Raw genomic sequence first — 19,479 nt, forward strand, 5'->3', positions numbered from 1 at the left:
ATAGGGAATAGGGTGCTACTCTCATACTCACATAGGCCAGAGACCCAGGCTTCTCTGGCTTCTCCTACAGAGGATGATGTGATCATTATAACCTATTATAATGTATTATAACCTGGTATAATGTATTATAATGCATTGTAACCTGGCATAACATATTATAATGCATTATTACCTGGCATAACGTATTATAATGAATTATAACCTGGCATAACGTATTATAACCTGGCATAACCTGGCATAATGTTTGATAATGTGGCATAACCTGGCATAACGTATTATAATCTGGCATAACGTTTTATAACCTGGCATAACGAATGATAACCTGGCATAACGTATTGGAACCTGGTCTAACCTGGCATAATGTATTATAACCTGGCATGATGTATCATAACCTGGCATAATGTGTTATAACCTGGCACAACATATTATAACCAGGCATAACCTGTTATAACATATCATAACCTGTCATAACGTATTATAACCTGGCATAACATATTATAACCTGGCATAACCTGTTATAACGTATCATAGCCTGGCATAACGTATCATAACCTGGCGTAATGTATCATAACCTGGCATAACATATCATAACCTGGCATAACCTGGCATAACGTATTACAACCTGGCATAACATATTATGATACACAATAAAGTATTCTTCTATTGTCCTTTTTCTGCTATGAACCCTAAACTGTCTTCTTCTGTAATTGGGTAAGGGGAATATAGAATATATAGAGTATGAATATAGAAATAGGGGGGGTGGTCCAAAGCAGGACTTAGAGTACAGCTCATTGGCTATCAGTATTGAATATAGAACTAGAGGGGGGTCCATAGCAGGACTTAGAGTACAGCTCATTGGCTATCAGTATTGAATATATAACTACTGGGGAGGGGGGGGGGGGTCCATAGCAGGACTTAGAGTACAGCTCATTGGCTATCAGTATTGATTCTGATAGATTTGCCTCTTCAGCAGAAGACCTACAGCCTAAACCACCAGCAGGCACAAAGCAGCACACCCCAAACTGAGGAGGAAGCAGTCCACCAACCAGACCAACATTAGTTTCTACCACACAGTCAGTTAAGGTTACAGTAGTCTGCATAGCCCACATCACAGAAAGACTTGTCATACCTTGACTAGTGTTGCTGCATCCTGTCACACAACAAAAATGTCACACAGAAATGTCTTTCATTGTTAAAGAAATGTTTTGTTATCACAATAATAAAAGTACAGTCTCTTATGAGCTCTCTTCTCAATTAAAACAGAAGGGTTACACAGTTTAGACGTTTCAGTTCAATTCCCATCAACTCGATATCTGCTGCTATCCTCTGAGGGACTAAACAAGTCACATTGTATTGAATGTGTTTAGCAGAGTACAGTAGAGGTAGGGGTTGTAAAAATTCCTGTAAATTCCCAGGTTTTCCGGAAATCCCAGTTGGATGATTCCCAGATGTCCTGCTTATTCCATCCTGATTACAGGAAACTTTCATCCAGGATTTCTGGAAAATTTGGGAAAGTTTTGCAACCCTACAGGTAACACAGCTCCAGTGTATTATAGTGTATCATATTGTATTGTACACTACAGGTAACACAGCTCCAGTGTATTATAGTGTATCATATTGTATTGTATACTACAGGTAACACAGCTCCAGTGTATTATAGTGTATCATATTGTATTGTATACTACAGGTAACACAACTCCAGTGTATTATAGTGTATCATATTGTATTGTATACTACAGGTAACACAACTCCAGTGTATTATAGTGTATCATATTGTATTGTACACTACAGGTAACACTCACAGCTCCAGTGTATTATAGTGTATCATATTGTATTGTACACTACAGGTAACACAGCTCCAGTGTATTATAGTGTATCATATTGTATTGTATACTACAGGTAACACAGCTCCAGTGTATTATAGTGTATCATATTGTATTGTACACTACAGGTAACACAGCTCCAGTGTATTATAGTGTCTCATATTGTATTGTATACTAGAGTTAACACAGCTCCAGTGTATTATAGTGTATCATATTGTATTGTACACTACAGGTAACACAGCTCCAGTGTATTATAGTGTATCATATTGTATTGTACACTACAGGTAACACTCACAGCTCCAGTGTATTATAGTGTATCATATTGTATTGTACACTAGAGTTAACACAGCTCCAGTGTATTATAGTGTATCATATTGTATTGTACACTACAGGTAACACTCACAGCTCCGGTGTATTATAGTGTATCATATTGTATTGTACACTACAGGTAACACAGCTCCAGTGTATTATAGTGTATCATATTGTATTGTATACTACAGGTAACACTCACAGCTCCAGTGTATTATAGTGTATCATATTGTATTGTACACTACAGGTAACACTCACAGCTCCAGTGTATTATAGTGTATCATATTGTATTGTACACTACAGGTAACACTCACAGCTCCGGTGTATTATAGTGTATCATATTGTATTGTACACTACAGGTAACACAGCTCCAGTGTATTATAGTGTATCATATTGTATTGTATACTACAGGTAACACTCACAGCTCCAGTGTATTATAGTGTATCATATTGTATTGTACACTACAGGTAACACTCACAGCTCCAGTGTATTATAGTGTATCATATTGTATTGTACACTACAGGTAACACTCACAGCTCCAGTGTATTATAGTGTATCATATTGTATTGTATACTACAGGTAACACAGCTCCAGTGTATTATAGTGTATCATATTGTATTGTACACTACAGGTAACACAGCTCCAGTGTATTATAGTGTATCATATTGTATTGTACACTAGAGGTAACACTCACAGCTCCAGTGTATTATAGTGTATCATATTGTATTGTACACTACAGGTAACACAGCTCCAGTGTATTATAGTGTATCATATTGTATTGTACACTAGAGGTAACACAGCTCCAGTGTATTATAGTGTATCATATTGTATTGTACACTACAGGTAACACAGCTCCAGTGTATTATAGTGTATCATATTGTATTGTACACTACAGGTAACACTCACAGCTCCAGTGTCCTTCTTGCTGCCCTTGTGAGAGGAAGCCACCACCGCCAGATACTGGATCACCTTCTTTGTGTTCTCTGTCTTCCCCGCTCCAGACTCACCTCTGGTGGGGTAGAGAGGAGAGGGACAGGGGGTTAGAGAGGAGAGGGACAGGGGGTTAGAGAGGAGAGGGACAGGGGGTTAGGGAGGAGAGGGACAGGGGGTTAGGGAGGAGAGGGACAGGGGTCCAGACTCACCTCTGGTGGGGTAGAGAGGAGAGGGACAGGGGGTTAGAGAGGAGAGGGACAGGGGGTTAGAGAGGAGAGGGACAGGGGGTTAGAGAGGAGGGAGACAGGGGGTTAGAGAGGAGAGGGACAGGGGGTTAGGGAGGAGAGGGACAGGGGGTTAGGGAGGAGGGAGACAGGGGGTTAGAGAGGAGAGGGACAGGGGTCCAGACTCACCTCTGGTGGGGTAGAGAGGAGAGGGACAGGGGGTTAGGGAGGAGAGGGACAGGGGGTTAGAGAGGAGAGGGACAGGGGGTTAGAGAGGAGAGGGACAGGGGGTTAGAGAGGAGAGGGACAGGGGTCCAGACTCACCTCTGGTGGGGTAGAGAGGAGAGGGACAGGGGGTTAGAGAGGAGAGGGACAGGGGGTTAGAGAGGAGAGGGACAGGGGGTTAGAGAGGAGAGGGACAGGGGTCCAGACTCACCTCTGGTGGGGTAGAGAGGAGAGAGACAGGGGGTTAGAGAGGAGGGAGACAGGGGGTTAGAGAGGAGAGGGACAGGGGGTTAGAGAGGAGAGGGACAGGGCGTTAGGGAGGAGAGGGACAGGGGGTTAGAGAGGAGAGGGACAGGGGGTTAGAGAGGAGAGGGACAGGGGTTAGAGAGGAGAGGGACAGGGGGTTAGAGAGGAGAGAGACAGGGGTCCAGACTCACCTCTGGTGGGGTAGAGAGGAGGGAGACAGGGGGTTAGAGAGGAGAGGGACAGGGGGTTTGGGAGGAGAGGGACAGGGGGTTAGAGAGGAGGGAGACAGGGGGTTAGAGAGGAGAGGGACAGGGGGTTAGAGAGGAGAGAGACAGGGGGTTAGAGAGGAGAGAGACAGGGGGTTAGAGAGGAGAGGGTCAGGGCGTTAGAGAGGAGAGAGACAGGGGGTAGAGAGGAGAGAGACAGGGGGTTAGAGAGGAGGGAGACAGGGGGTTAGAGAGGAGAGGGTCAGGGGGTAGAGAGGAGAGAGACAGGGGGTTAGAGAGGAGAGGGACAGGGGTCCAGACTCACCTCTGTCTAATTCAGAAGTGTCAGAGAGTAACTTATGGCTGAACCCAGATTGACATTTCAGAACCATAGGGTTCTATCTGCAGTTGATGCTCAAAATCTCAGAACAATGCTTAGCTCAGGTAGAACCTGATAGTCCCAAGGTCATGGGATAAGGTTACATTTGGGACGCATCCCTGGCACAAGGGGCAACAAGTTCATGTGTTGGAAAAAATATGTCTGTGTTTGAGGTTTGGACTCACGTGCACAGAATTGACTGGTCCTCACGCTCTGTGGAGAAAGACAGAGAGAAAGGCAGGTACGGAGGGAGGGAGGGAAGGGGAGAGGGAGAGGGAGGGAGACAGGGAAGGGGAGAGGAGGGGGAGGGAGAGAGAGAGAGAGTGAGGTTGAGGTTGAGGAGAGAGAGAGAGAGAGAGAGAGAGAGAGAGAGATAGATAGAGATAGGAGAGCGATAGAAGGAGAGAAGGGAAACAGAGGGAGAGAGATGGGTTAAGGCAGGACAGTTGAAGCCAAGCTGAACACACCAAACATGAACTTAAGGTGCTTTGTTCACTCACACATAGAGGAAAGACTAGAGGCTAGGAACAGCTTCCTAAATGTTCCTACATCTATTTCTGCACCAGATTAACTTCTCTGTCACTCAATATTGGCTAAAAATAGCAGGGGGATGGAGAGGGCTACTGGAGGAAGGTAACCTTGGTAACCTGCTCCATGTATGGGTATTTTGAAACACAAACACACACACACACAGATATACATACACACACACACACACACACAGATATACATACACACACACACACACACACACACACACACACACACACACAACACACACACACACACACACACACACACACACACACCTTAACACACACACACACATAACTTAACACACACAGACAGACTCCATGTCTGGGTATTTTGGAGATCACCCCCTACTGATGGCTGGAAACTGGACCAGTAGGATTTAGGTTCTGGAAACTGGACCAGTAGGATTTAGGTTCTGGAAACTGGACCAGTAGGATTTAGGTTCTGGAAACTGGACCAGTAGGATTTAGGTTCTGTCTGAAATTGTATCCTATTCCCTAAATAATGCACTGCCTTTGGTTCTAGGTAGAACCCTCTTGGGTTCCATGTAGTACACTCTGTGGGATGGGTTCTACATGGAACCCAAAATAGTTCTATCTGTTTAATCGCTATCCTGTTGCCTAGTCACTTTACCACTACCTATATTTACATATCTACAGTTGACTTGGGAAGTTTACATACACCGTAGCCAAATACATTTAAACTCAGTTTTTCACAAATCCTGACATTTAATTCTATAAAGAATTCCCTGTCTTAGGTCAGTTAGGATCACCACTTTATTTTAAGAATGTGAAATGTCAGAATAATAGTAGAGAGAATTATTTATTTCAGCTTTTATTTCTTTCATCACATTCCCAGTGGGTCAGAAGTTTACATACACTCAATTAGTATTTGGTAGCATTGCCTTTAAATTGTATAACTTGGGTCAAACGTATCGGGCAGCCTTCCACAAGCTTCCCACAATAAGTTGGGTGAATTTTGGCCCATTCCTCCTGACAGAGCTGGTGTAACTGAGTCAGGTTTGTAGGCCTCCTTGCTCGCACACACTTTTTCAGTTCTGCCCACAAATTTTCTATAGGATTGAGATCAGGGCTTTGTGATGGCCACTCCAATACCTTGACTTTTTTGTCCTTAAGCCATTTTGCCACAACTTTGGAAGTATGCTTGGGGTCATTGTCCATTTGGAAGACCCATTTGCGACCAAGCTTTAACTTCCAGACTGATGTCTTGAGATGTTGCTTCAATATATCCACATAATTTTCCTGCCTCATGATGCCATCTATTTTGTGAAGTGCACCAGTCCCTCCTGCAGCAAAGCACCCCCACAACATGATGCTGCCACCCCCGTGCTTCACGGTTGGGATGGTGTTCTTCGGCTTGCAAGCCTCCCCCTTTTTCCTCCAAACATAACGATGGTCATTATGGCCAAACAGTTCTATTTTTGTTTCATCAGACCAGAGGACATTTCTCCAAAAAGTACGATCTTTGTCCCCATGTGCAGTTGCAAACCGTAGTCTGGCTTTTTTATGGCGGTTTGGAGCAGTGGCTTCTTCCTTGCTGAGCGGCCTTTCAGGTTATGTAGATATAGGACTCGTTTTACTGTGGATATAGATACTTTTGTACCGGTTTCCTCCAGCATCTTCATAAGGTCCTTTGCTGTTGTTATACCTGTATAAAAGACACCTGGGAGCCAGAAATCTTTCTGACTGAGAGGGGGTCAAATACTTATTTCCCTCATTAAAATGCAAATCATTTAAAACATTTTTGACATGTGTTTTTCTGAATTTTGTGGTTGTTATTCTGTCTCTCACTGTTCAAATAAACCTTCCATTAAAATTATAGACTGATCATTTCTTTGTCAGTGGGCAAACGTACAAAATCAGCAGGGGATCAAATACTTTTTTCCCCCACTGTAACCAAGTTATCATTGACTTGGTACTGGTGCCCAGTGAATATAACTAAGTTATCATTAATCATTGTGTATTTATTCATTGTGTTATTATTTGTATATTATTAATTTTATCTCATCTTCTCTCTTCATTGTTGGGAACATAAATCAGCATTTCACTGTTAGCCTAAACCTGCTGTTCACGAAGCATGTTACAAATACAGTTATATTTGATTTGATGTGATCTGGTGAACAGTAGTGCACTATATAGGGAATAGGGATCTGGTGAATAGTAGTGCACTATATAGGGAATAGGGCCCTGGTGAATAGTAGTGTACTATATAGGGAATAGGGCCCTGGTGAATAGTAGTGCACTATATAGGGAATAGGGCCCTGGTGAATAGTAGTGCACTATATAGGGAATAGGGCCCTGGTGAATAGTAGTGCACTATATAGGGAATAGGGCCCTGGTGAATAGTAGTGCACTATATAGGGAATAGGGCCCTGGTGAATAGTAGTGCACTATATAGGGAATAGGGCCCTGGTGAATAGTAGTGCACTATATAGGGAATAGGGCCCTGGTGAATAGTAGTGCACTATATAGGGAATAGGGCCCTGGTGAATAGCAGTGCACTATATAGGGAATAGGGCCCTGGTGAATAGTAGTGCACTATATAGGGAATAGGGCCCTGGTGAATAGCAGTGCACTATATAGGGAATAGGGCCCTGGTGAATAGTAGTGCACTATATAGGGAATAGGGCCCTGGTCTATAGTAGTGCACTATATAGGGAATAGGGCCCTGGTGAATAGTAGTTCACTATATAGGGAATAGGGCCCTGGTGAATAGTAGTGCACTATATAGGGAGTAGGGCTCTGGTCTAAAGTAGTGCACTATATAGGGAATAGGGCCCTGGTGAATAGTAGTGCACTATATAGGGAATAGGGCTCTGGTGAATAGTAGTTCACTATATAGGGAATAGGGCCCTGGTGAATAGTAGAGCACTATATAGGGAATAGGGCCCTGGTGAATAGTAGTTCACTATATAGGGAATAGGGCCCTGGTGAATAGTAGTGCACTATATAGGGAATAGGGCCCTGGTCTAAAGTAGTGCACTATATAGGGAATAGCAGGGTACCATTTGGAAGGCAGGTTTGAGGTTAAATCCACTGCTAGACCAGACAGACAGATATCTCTAGACATTCAATGCTGTATCACCTGTCCTCAATTAAACTGTCCTGTTTCTATAACATTCATTAAATTACACACACACACACACACACACACACACACACACACACACACACACACACACACACACACACACACACACACACACACACACACAGAGAGTAAGCCTATACAAACACCCCCCACTCTCTCTCTCTCTCTCTCTCTCTCTCTCTCTCTGTCTCTCTCTCTATCTCTCTCTCTCTCTCTCTCTCTGTCTCTCTCTCTATCTCTCTCTCTCTCTGTCTCTCTCTCTCTCTCTCTCTCTCTCTCTCTGTCTCTCTCTCTATCTCTCTCTCTCTCTTTCTCTGTCTCCCTCTCTCTTTGTCTTTCTCTCTCTCTGTCTCTGTCTCTCTCTCTCTCTCGCTGTCTCTCTCTCTGTCTCTCTCTCTGTCTCTCTCTCTGTCTCTCTCTCTCTGTGTCTCTGTGTCTCTGTCTCTCTCTCTCTGTGTCCCTCTCCCCTTTACCTTGCATCATGTTCCTGTAAGCGTTATCAGTGATGGAGTAGATATGAGGAGGAACCTCGTGGCGTTTCTTCCCCTTATAAATCTGAATGATTTTCTCTGAGTAGATAGGAAGCATCTTATAGGGGTTCACCACCACACAGAACAGACCTGAATACGTCTGGAGAGGAGGGGAGAGGGAGGAGGAGAGGGAAGGGGGAAGAGGGGAAGGAGGGGGAGGAGGAGAGGAGAAGAGAGGAGGAGGAGAGAAGAGGAGAAGAGGAGAGGAGAGGAGGAGAGGAGAAGAGAAGAGAGGAGAGGAGGGGGAGGAAGGGAGAGGAGAGGAGCGAAGGAGGAGAGGAGCGGGAGGAGGAGCAGGGGAGAGGAGATGAGGGGAGGGGAGAGGAGGGGAGTGGAGGGGAAGGAGGAGGATGGAGGAAGAGGAGAGGAGAGGAGTGGATGGGGGAGGAGAGGGGCAAGAGGAGGAAGAGAGGAAAGGTTAGGATCAACATACACTTAAAACCAAATCATAATTTTTGTTCCGTACACATGATAAAAACTTCAGCACAAATTGCTCATTGACATCATGTTTGTGTGTGTATTGTTTGTGCATGTGAGTGCGTGTATGTACCTGTGCGTGTGTGTGTGCATGCCTGTGTACGTGTGTGTGTGTGTGTGTGTGTGTGTGTGTGTGTGTGTGTGTGTGTGTGTGTATACGGATATTGTCTATACACTCACGCCTTTCCTGCAGTCAAATGACCAAATCACCCTCTAGTGGCCTCATGGGTGGAATGTGACCAAATCACCCTCTAGTGGCCTCATGGGTGGAATGTGACCAAATCACCCTCTAGTGGCCTCATGGGTGGAATGTGACCAAATCACCCTCTAGTGGCCTCATGGGTGGAATGTGACCAAATCACCCTCTAGTGGCCTCATGGGTGGAATGTGACCAAATCACCCTCTAGTGGCCTCATGGGTGGAATGTGACCAAATCACCCTCTAGTGGCCTCATGGGTGGAATGTGACCAAATCACCCTCTAGTGGCCTCATGGGTGGAATGTGACCAAATCACCCTCTAGTGGCCTCATGGGTGGAATGTGACCAAATCACCCTCTAGTGGCCTCATGGGTGGAATGTGACCAAATCACCCTCTAGTGGCCTCATGGGTGGAATGTGACCAAATCACCCTCTAGTGGCCTCATGGGTGGAATGTGACCAAATCACCCTCTAGTGGCCTCATGGGTGGAATGTGACCAAATCACCCTCTAGTGGCCTCATGGGTGGAATGTGACCAAATCCCCCTCTAGTGGCCTCATGGGTGGAATGTGACCAAATCACCCTCTAGCGGCCTCATGGGTGGAATGTTATTCATATTTTTTATAATTTCATAATTTTATAAACATTATTCATAAAAACCCGCTGAGAATCCAATGTTTCTATGTCAAACGGTTTTGTTATATTTCAGTCCTCTGTGATGCATATAAAGTGTAATATTAGGATTGAATCTCTAAATGTAATACATGTAAACTCTATATCTGACATGGTACAGGTGGCTTCTTTCTTTAAGCCCATAACCATGTGTGTCAGGTGTATACTTTAGTTTCACAGTAGGTTTGTTTAAGACTACCCAGAAACACTGTGTGTGGTGGTGATTTAGCCCACTGGTTCTAGTGCTATCTAGAACCTAAAATGTTTCTTCGGCTGTCCCCATAGGAGAACCCTTTGAAGAACCCTTTTTGGGTTCCAGGTAGAACCCTTTTGGGTTCCAGGTAGAACCCTTTTGGGTTCCATATAGGACCCTTTCCACAGAGGTATCTACATGGAACCCAAAAGGCTTCTCCTATGGGGACAGCTGAAGAAGCCTTTTGGAAGCCTTTCTTTCTAAGAGCGTACTCACGTAGATGAGGCTGGAGAAGTACCTCTCTTTGAGGTTGTGGAGGACAGAGGCCTCGTTGAGACAGGTAAGAGCTGCCATGTCCTCCACCTTACTGAACTTAGGAGGGTTCATCTTCTGGATGTCATCCTTGTTGACTGTCGCTTTCCTACCGTTAGCCAACTCTACCAGCACCTGGAGAGGAGGAGAGAGGAGGAGGAAGAGGAGGAGGAAGAAGATGAGGAGCAGGAGGAAGAGGAAGAGGAGGAAACAGATGAAGAGGAGGAGAATGAGGAAGAGGAGGAGGAAGATGATGAAGATGAGGAGGAGGAAGATGAGGAGCAGGAGGAAGAGGAGGAAAATGAGGAGGAAGTGGAGAAAGATGAAGAGGAGGAGGAAGAAGAGGAGAAAGAGGATGAGGAGGAGGAGGAAGAAGTTGAGGAAGATGAGGAAGAGGAGGAGGAAGATTTACTATATAGTGCACTAGGGCCCTGGTGAAAAGTAGTGTACTATATAGGGAATAGGGTGCCATTTGGGGTGTAACAGCCTTACATCGTCTCCCTTCTCCTCCTTGATGCTGGCGGCCTCAAAACCCTCCTTCTCTGACGGGATCCACACCATCTTCTTGGCCGACCAATCAGCCTGCCCCACACCACTGTTCTTGAAGTCGTCGTCCTGCCGTAGGAACTTGCTGTCGTCAGAGGCTGAGTCGGCTGCCATCTTGGGAAGGTCGTCGTCGGTGACAGGAAGGTCGTCTGTGATTGGAGGGTCAGTGATTGGAGGGTCGGTCTCAAAGCTGAGGGAGAGGGAGAGAAAGAGAGAGGAAAAGGGAGAGATGAGGAGAGGAGGAGAAGGAGAGACAGGAAGAGAGGAGGCGAAGGAGAGATATAGGAAGAGAGGGAGAGATCAAGAGAGCAGGAGAAGGAGAGATATAGGAGGAGAAGGAGAGAAGGAGAGATATAGGAGGAGAAGGAGAGACAGGAAGAGAGGAGGCGAAGGAGAGATATAGGAAGAGAGGGAGAGATCAAGAGAGCAGGAGAAGGAGAGATATAGGAGGAGAAGGAGAGAAGGAGAGATATAGGAGGAGAAGGAGAGATATAGGAAGAGAAGGAGAGATGAGGACAGGAGGAGAAGGAGAGATGAGGACAGGAGGAGAAGGAGAGATATAGGAGGAGAAGGAGAGATGAGGACAGGAGGAGAAGGAGAGATATAGGAAGAGAAGGAGAGATATAGGAGGAGAAGGAGAGATATAGAAAGAGGGGGAGAGATATAGGAGGAGAAGGAGAGATATAGGAAGAGAAGGAGAGATATAGGAGGAGAAGGAGAGATATAGGAAGAGAAGGAGAGATATAGGAGGAGAAGGAGAGATATAGGAAGAGAAGGAGAGATATAGGAGGAGAAGGAGAGATATAGGAGGAGGGGGAGAGAGTACGATGTTATAACTATCCCTCTGATGATGATGGGGAATTCATAAAACATCAACTCAGACAACAACAACAATCACAACAATTCCAGTGATTAATAGGAAATGCTACTTTAGACCTCAGAAACATTCCAACGGTCTGTCTGTCTGTCTGTCTGTCTGTCTGTCTGTCTGTCTGTCTGTCTGTCTGTCTGTCTGTCTGTCTGTCTGTCTAGCTGTCCAGTCTGTCTCTCGCTCTCTCTTTCCCCATTTTTCTCCCTCGTTCTCTTCCGTCCCTCTCTCTCCCCCCTTCTCTCTTTCCTCTCTCTCTCTCTTTCTCTCTCTCTGTATCACACTCTGTGGTTAAACAGAACATATTAAATTCATCCTCCAATGCCTCGTTATATCGGTCCACAGCCTCAGTTTCAATCTCAATGAACTTTGAATTATTCAGTGTCTCATTCCCAATCTCCTACAACCACATAGATAAAGAAAGATAAACAGTATAGTACAGCCGTACTGTTGTAAAGCCTCACATATCAATCTGCCTTCCAGATGACCCCCTCTTCCCTATATAGTGAATATCGCTGCATGGTCCACGTCACGTCATCATTACTCACTGACAGCTCCTCTTCTCTCCCTGCTGCGGGTCACAAGACCCACGAGGCTTTGCAGCAGCCCAGCTCCGCCTGCCCATGACCACGACGCCATAGAATATGTAAAATAGCAGCAGGATAACAGCAGCTATAGAACCTTGAAACAGCGGTTGATAAGCCATACTGGGAGGACGATAATGATGACCATGTTTGGTCGAAGCGTCTCCTCAAAGCCCACTGCCTCTGATGGCCCTATACAGAGAGATGCTAGGGCGTGCGTCCCAAATGGCATCCTACTCTCTATGTAGTGCACTACTTTTGACCAGGGCCCATAGGGTACGATTAAGGGCACAGCCAGGGACTTAAGCACTTCTATTCCTTATAAGGGGACTGTGTGTCCAGTCCGTCTCTCCTCTCCTGTGGCCAGCTCCAGCCTAGCGTTACTGTTGACACCAACATGGTGACCTGTCAGTCAGTCAGTCACTAGGCGCTTAGTCTCTGGTCACAGCATTAACATTTTTTGATTTTTTGTTAAACATTTATTTAACTAGGCAAGTCAGTTAATAATAAATTCTTATTTACAATGACGGCCAACCGAAAGGCAAAAGGTCTCCTGCAGGGACGGGGTCTGGGATTACAAATAAATTAAATACAAATATAGGACAAAACACACATCACGACAAGAGAGACAATACTACATAAAGAGAGACAACACAACACTACATAAAGAGAGACAACACAACACTACATAAAGAGAGACAACACTACATAAAGAGAGACAACACTACATAAAGAGAGACAACACAACACTACATAAAGAGAGACAACACTACATAAAGAGAGACAACACTACATAAAGAGAGACCACACTACATAAAGAGAGACAACACTACATAAAGAGAGACAACACTACATAAAGAGAGACAACACTACATAAAGAGAGACAACACAACACTACATAAAGAGAGACAACACTACATAAAGAGAGACAACACTACATAAAGAGAGACAACACAACACTACATAAAGAGAGACAACACAACACTACATAAAGAGAGACAACACTACATAAAGAGAGACAACACTACATAAAGAGAGACAACACTACATAAAGAGAGACAACACTACATAAAGAGAGACAACACTACATAAAGAGAGACCTAAGACAACAACATAGCAAGGCAGCAACACATGACAACACAGCATGGTAGCAACACAACATGACAACAACATGGTAGCAAAACAACATGGCAGCAGCACAACATGGTAGCAGCACAAAACATGGTACAAACATTATTGGGCACAGACAACAGAACAAATGGCAAGAAGGTAGAGACAACAATACATCACACAAAGCAGCCACAACAGTCAGTAAGAATGTCCATGATTGAGTCTTTGAATGAAGAGATGAAAGTGTCCAGTAAAAGGACCCCACGTTGACATTAGCTGATTATGTTCTGGGTGCACAGCAAGGACAGGTTACCAGGTGCTGCGGTGTGTGGTGGCTGGGCCAGCGGGGATACCAGGGTTCGGGTCAAATCCATTTCAATAGAGGAGATGAATTGAAATTCATATTCAAGTTATTGGTTGTATTTTGAGTAGATGGACTTGAAATGGGATTGATCCCAACGCTGGTGTCAAACCAACTTCTGTTGACTGGTGATGATGGTTTAAATTATTTTATAGGTCTATGAATTGTTGCACAAGGTGACATGCTAATAAATGAAATGGCAGTTGGAAAAAGTCTATCACCTGACATAAACATCACTCTATTATCCTAGCCTGTGTGTAAGCATAGCACAGCCTCTGTCAAGAGGTCTAAACCTTTATGGCACAGTAGGTAGGTAATGTCGTGCTTATTGCCTGTTCAAACCCAACCCAACTATACCATTATATCACCACATCTCTAAAAAACAAACTGAGACCCAGGTGATCAGTCCTACATGTAAAAGTCGAAACGTCAACTAAATAGCGACAACAATTTATCTGAAAGTCCAATAAAGTGCACATTGTTGATTGAAACGTTGCAAGGCAACACATGTAGTACCTGAACAGGTGCAGCGAGGCCTAAAACCTTGTAGCATATTTCCTTTTCCACCGGTGTTTCTTCGAACAGAACTATGTATTTCCATGTTCAAACAACTCTCTCCTGCACGCAGTAACAGACGTCTCTATCTGCACCTGTCTACACCGAACGGCAGGCGGTTACCGGTAGACTATTCGCAACCGGCCACATTCATTTAAAAGAAAGCAGACTCAATACTCACTTTAGTCTTTCTCCGGTAGATGTTGGACTCGGGATGTAGTCTATCCTACAAAGTTGTCTCGGTATTGGTTACTCCACGAGATAGCGGGACGGGACAGGTAAACTGCTCAGGGTTGAACTATCCTTCCACCGGATGAAGCATCCTACCCAGGTATTTAAACCGGCCCGCTCCGCCCGTGGGAGGAGAGCAGCGCGCGCGGTTCCTCCTCGTCTCCATGGTGACCAACATTTGACAGCAGCCAACGCTTCGAGTATATATTTTTTTATTTCACCTTTATTTAACCAGGTAGGCTAGTTGAGAACAAGATCTCATTTACAACTGCGACCTGGACAAGATAAAGCAAAGCAGTTCGACACATACAACACAGAGTTACACATGGAGTAAAACAAGCGTGCAGTCAATAACACAATAGAAATCTATGTACAGTGTGTGCAAATGTAGAAGAGTAGGGAGGTAAGGCAATAAATAGGCCATAGAGGCGAAATAATTACAATTTAGCATTAAAATGAGAGGTACCCTGGTACCAGTTTGTTTGTGCTATTGAGTCCCTCCTCGGTTTGTTTTGTGCATGATGGTACACACCAACTGGTACCCAGGTTAGCTAGGATGCTCGCCTTCCACAGAGGGTGACTTAGGCCTATTCAATCCTAATGCCAGAGCACTACTTAGGAATGAATGAAATAAAACATGTATGTGTTTTATGGAATAGCATACCATGATTACAACAAATGAAACATGTATGTGTTTTATGGAATAGCCTACCATGATTACAACAAATGAAACATGTATGTGTTTTATGGAATAGCCTACCATGATTACAACAAATAAAACATGTATGTGTTTTATGGAATAGCCTACCATGATTACAACAAATGAAACATGTATGTGTTTTATGGAATAGCCTACCATGATTACAACAAATGAAACATGTATGTGTTTTATGGAATAGCCTACCATGATTACAACAAATAAAACATGTATGTGTTTTATGGAATAGCCTACCATGATTACAACAAATAAAACATGTATGTGTTTTATGGAATAGCCTACCATGATTACAACAAATGAAACATGTATGTGTTTTATGGAATAGCCTACCATGATTACAACAAATAAAACATGTATAGGCCTATTCACCTTTTATGTAAATGCCACAATTTGAAAGGAGAATGTTTACAATATAGCCTAAGGATATGTTTTTTTGGTTAATCTAATTTTTGTGTTTATCTGTAGCCTAAATATTGTGCTCTTTCTCTCTCTCTCTCTCTCTCTCTCTCTCTCTCTCTCTCTCTCTCTCTCTCTCTCTCTCTCTCTCTCTCTCTCTCTCTCTCTGGACAGAGTTTCTGTGCTCAACGAGAAAGGATCAAGATATGTGGCATAATTAGGAATTACAGCCCATGGAAATGCATGGAAATGAACCAGCTCTTGAGTCCCAAATGGCACCCTATTCCCTATATAGTGCACTGCTTTTGACCAGGGCAGCCAGGGCCCATAGAGCTATGGTCAAACGTAATGCCTTATATAGGGAATAGTCTGCCATTTGGGACACAGCTTATGTGTTTAATGCTTTCAATGATATCTTGAAGATATTTTGCATTCTATTTACTCAGAGTCAATGGCCTACTTGGCTCAAGTGCATGTAAGGACATTGTGGAAACTAACTGTGGACTGAACCTTATCCTTGTCTGTGTCATAATGCCTTATGATCTGGAACTCTGCAGTGTGTTACCATATAATCACATGTATGATCATCTATGTAAAGAGAGGGAGAGAGAGAGGGGGGAAGGCAGGCAGAGAGAGACAGTGAGAGAGAGAGATATAGAGAGAGATATATAGAGGGAGGTAGATACTAATGTCTGTGTGGTTAGGGTATGTACATTGATTGTGTGACAGACAGTAGAATGAGACAGTGAGACAGGTATCATTACCCTATACCCCGCAATAGGACACAGGTATCATTACCCTATACCCCCCAAAATGAGACAGGTATCATTACCCTACACCCCCCACAATGACACAGGTATCATTACCCTACACCCCCCAAAATGACACAGGTATCATTGCTCTATACCCCCCAAAATGACACAGGTATCATTGCTCTCTACACCCCACTAGGAAACAGGTATCATTACCCTATACCCCCCCCACTGGGAGACAGGTATCATTACCCTATACCCCCCACTAGGAGGCAAGTATCATTACCCTATACCCCCACTAGGAGACAGGTATCATTACCCTATACCCCCACTAGGAGACAGGTATCATTACCCTATACCCCCCCCACTGGGAGACAGGTATCATTACCCTATACACCCCACTAGGAGACAGGTATCCTTACCCTATACCCCCACTAGGAGACAGGTATCCTTACCCTATACCCCCACTGGGAGACAGGTATCATTACCCTATACCCCCACTAGGAGACAGGTATCATTACCCTATACCCCCCCCACTGGGAGACAGGTATCATTACCCTATACCCCCCCCCCACTGGGAGACAGGTATCATTACCCTATACCCCCCCACTGGGAGACAGTTATCATTACCCTATACCCCCACTAGGAGACAGGTATCATTACCCTATACCCCCCCACTGGGAGACAGGTATCATTACCCTATACCCCCCACTAGGAGACAGGTATCATTACCCTATACCCCCCCCCACTGGCAGACAGGTATCATTACCCTATACCCCCCCCCCCCCCACTGGGAGACAGGTATCATTACCCTATACCCCCCCACTGGGAGACAGGTATCATTACCCTATACCCCCCACTAGGAGACAAGTATCATTACCCTATACCCCCCCCCCACTGGGAGACAGGTATCATTACCCTATACCCCCACTGGGAGACAGGTATCCTTACCCTATACCCCCCACTGGGAGACAGGTATCATTACCCTATACCCCCACAAGGAGACAGGTATCATTACCCTATACACCCCACTAGGAGACAGGTCACATTACCCTATACCCTCACCCCCCACTGGGAGACAGGTATCATTACCCTATACCCCCCACTAGGAGACAGGTATCATTACCCTATACCCCCCCCCCCCCCACTGGCAGACAGGTATCATTACCCTATACCCCCCCCCCCCACTGGGAGACAGGTATCATTACCCTATAACCCCCCCCCCACTGGGAGACAGGTATCATTACCTTATACCCCCCCACTGGGAGACAGGTATCATTACCCTAAAACCCCCCCACTGGGAGACAGGTATCATTACCCTATACCCCCCCCCACTGGGAGACAGGTATCATTACCCTATACCCCCCACTGGGAGACAGGTATCATTACCCTATACCCCCCCACTGGGAGACAGGTATCCTTACCCTATACCCCCCACTGGGAGACAGGTATCATTACCCTATACCCCCACAAGGAGACAGGTATCATTACCCTATACCCCCACTAGGAGACAGGTATCATTACCCTATACCCCCCCACTGGGAGACAGGTATCATTACCCTATACCCCCCCACTGGGAGACAGGTATCATTACCCTATACCCCCCCACTGGGAGACAGGTATCATTACCCTATACCCCCACTAGGAGACAGGTATCATTACCCTATACCCCCCCCACTGGGAGACAGGTATCATTACCCTATACCCCCCCACTGGGAGACAGGTATCATTACCCTGTACCCCCACTAGGAGACAGGTATCATTACCCTATACCCCCACTGGGAGACAGGTATCATTACCCTATACCCCCCCCCCCACTGGGAGACAGGTATCATTACCCTATACCCCCACTAGGAGACAGGTATCATTACCCTATACCCCCCCACTGGGAGACAGGTATCATTACCCTATACCCCCCCACTGGGAGACAGGTATCATTACCCTATACCCCCCCACTGGGAGACAGGTATCATTACCCTATACCCCCACTAGGAGACAGGTATCATTACCCTATACCCCCCCCACTGGGAGACAGGTATCATTACCCTATACCCCCACTGGGAGACAGGTATCATTACCCTATACCCCCCCACTGGGAGACAGGTATCATTACCCTATACCCCCCACTGGGAGACAGGTATCATTACCCTATACCCCCACTAGGAGACAGGTATCATTACCCTTTACCCCCCCCCACTGGGAGACAGGTATCATTACCCTATACCCCACTGGGAGACAGGTATCATTACCCTATACCCCCCCCACTGGGAGACAGGTATCATTACCCTATACCCCCCCACTGGGAGACAGGTATCATTACCCTATACCCCCCCACTGGGAGACAGGTATCATTACCCTATACCCCCACTAGGAGACAGGTATCATTACCCTATACCCCCCCACTGGGAGACAGGTATCATTACCCTATACCCCCCCCCACTGGGAGACAGGTATCATTACCCTCTCCAGGCTTAGGACTAAGCTATATCAACATGGTGTCTCTCTGTAGCTCTCTAGGCATAGTGCCACACAGTATCTCTCTGTATGGTTATTCAAATGATCAAACTGACCCAAGGGAACAGGATCATATAAGGATGAGACAGCAGTGTGTATATCTGCATCCCAAATGGAACCCTCTTCCCTACATAAGGCACTACTTTTGACTAGAGTAGTGCACTATGTAAGGAATAGGGTGGCATTTGGGACAGAATACAATGCCTTGTATGGATGAGACAGCAGCCAGGATGTGGGGGTGAATTTCTTCACATTTTGTTGTGTTATAAAGTGTGATTAAAATGGATTAAATCGTCATTTTTTTGGTCAACGATCTGCACAAAATGATCTGTAATTTCAAAGTGGAAGATCATTTTGAATATGTTTTTATTTTATTAATGGAAAATACAACACTAATATATGTTGATTAGATAAGTATTCAACCTCCTGAGTGAATACATGTTAGAATCACCTTTGGCAGCAATTACAGCTG

The 19,479-nt window shown here is 45.1% G+C and overlaps 1 protein-coding gene across 2 annotated transcripts in view; it reads right to left on the bottom strand.

Annotated features, from left to right (window-relative positions):
- Positions 1 to 14,761, bottom strand: part of LOC115151662 (myosin-11) — a 41,697-nt gene extending 26,936 nt beyond the window's left edge. Inside the window, exons 1-7 of one of the 2 annotated variants that reach the window (XM_029696199.1) lie at positions 14,578 to 14,761; positions 10,865 to 11,108; positions 10,337 to 10,507; positions 8,464 to 8,620; positions 4,531 to 4,558; positions 3,039 to 3,141; positions 32 to 64 (exon numbers count right to left, since the gene is read on the bottom strand). In XM_029696199.1, coding sequence (XP_029552059.1) covers positions 32 to 64; positions 3,039 to 3,141; positions 4,531 to 4,558; positions 8,464 to 8,620; positions 10,337 to 10,507; positions 10,865 to 11,032 — 660 coding nt within the window. In that variant the 5' untranslated portion in view covers positions 11,033 to 11,108; positions 14,578 to 14,761. The remainder of the gene's footprint in view (positions 1 to 31; positions 65 to 3,038; positions 3,142 to 4,530; positions 4,559 to 8,463; positions 8,621 to 10,336; positions 10,508 to 10,864; positions 11,109 to 14,577) is intronic. The other variant, XM_029697035.1, reaches the window with a different exon arrangement.
- Between the last annotated feature and the right edge of the window lie 4,718 nt (positions 14,762 to 19,479).

Source organism: Salmo trutta, chromosome 1 (genome assembly GCF_901001165.1).
Source record: "Salmo trutta chromosome 1, fSalTru1.1, whole genome shotgun sequence".
Taxonomy (NCBI): Eukaryota; Metazoa; Chordata; class Actinopteri; order Salmoniformes; family Salmonidae; genus Salmo; species Salmo trutta.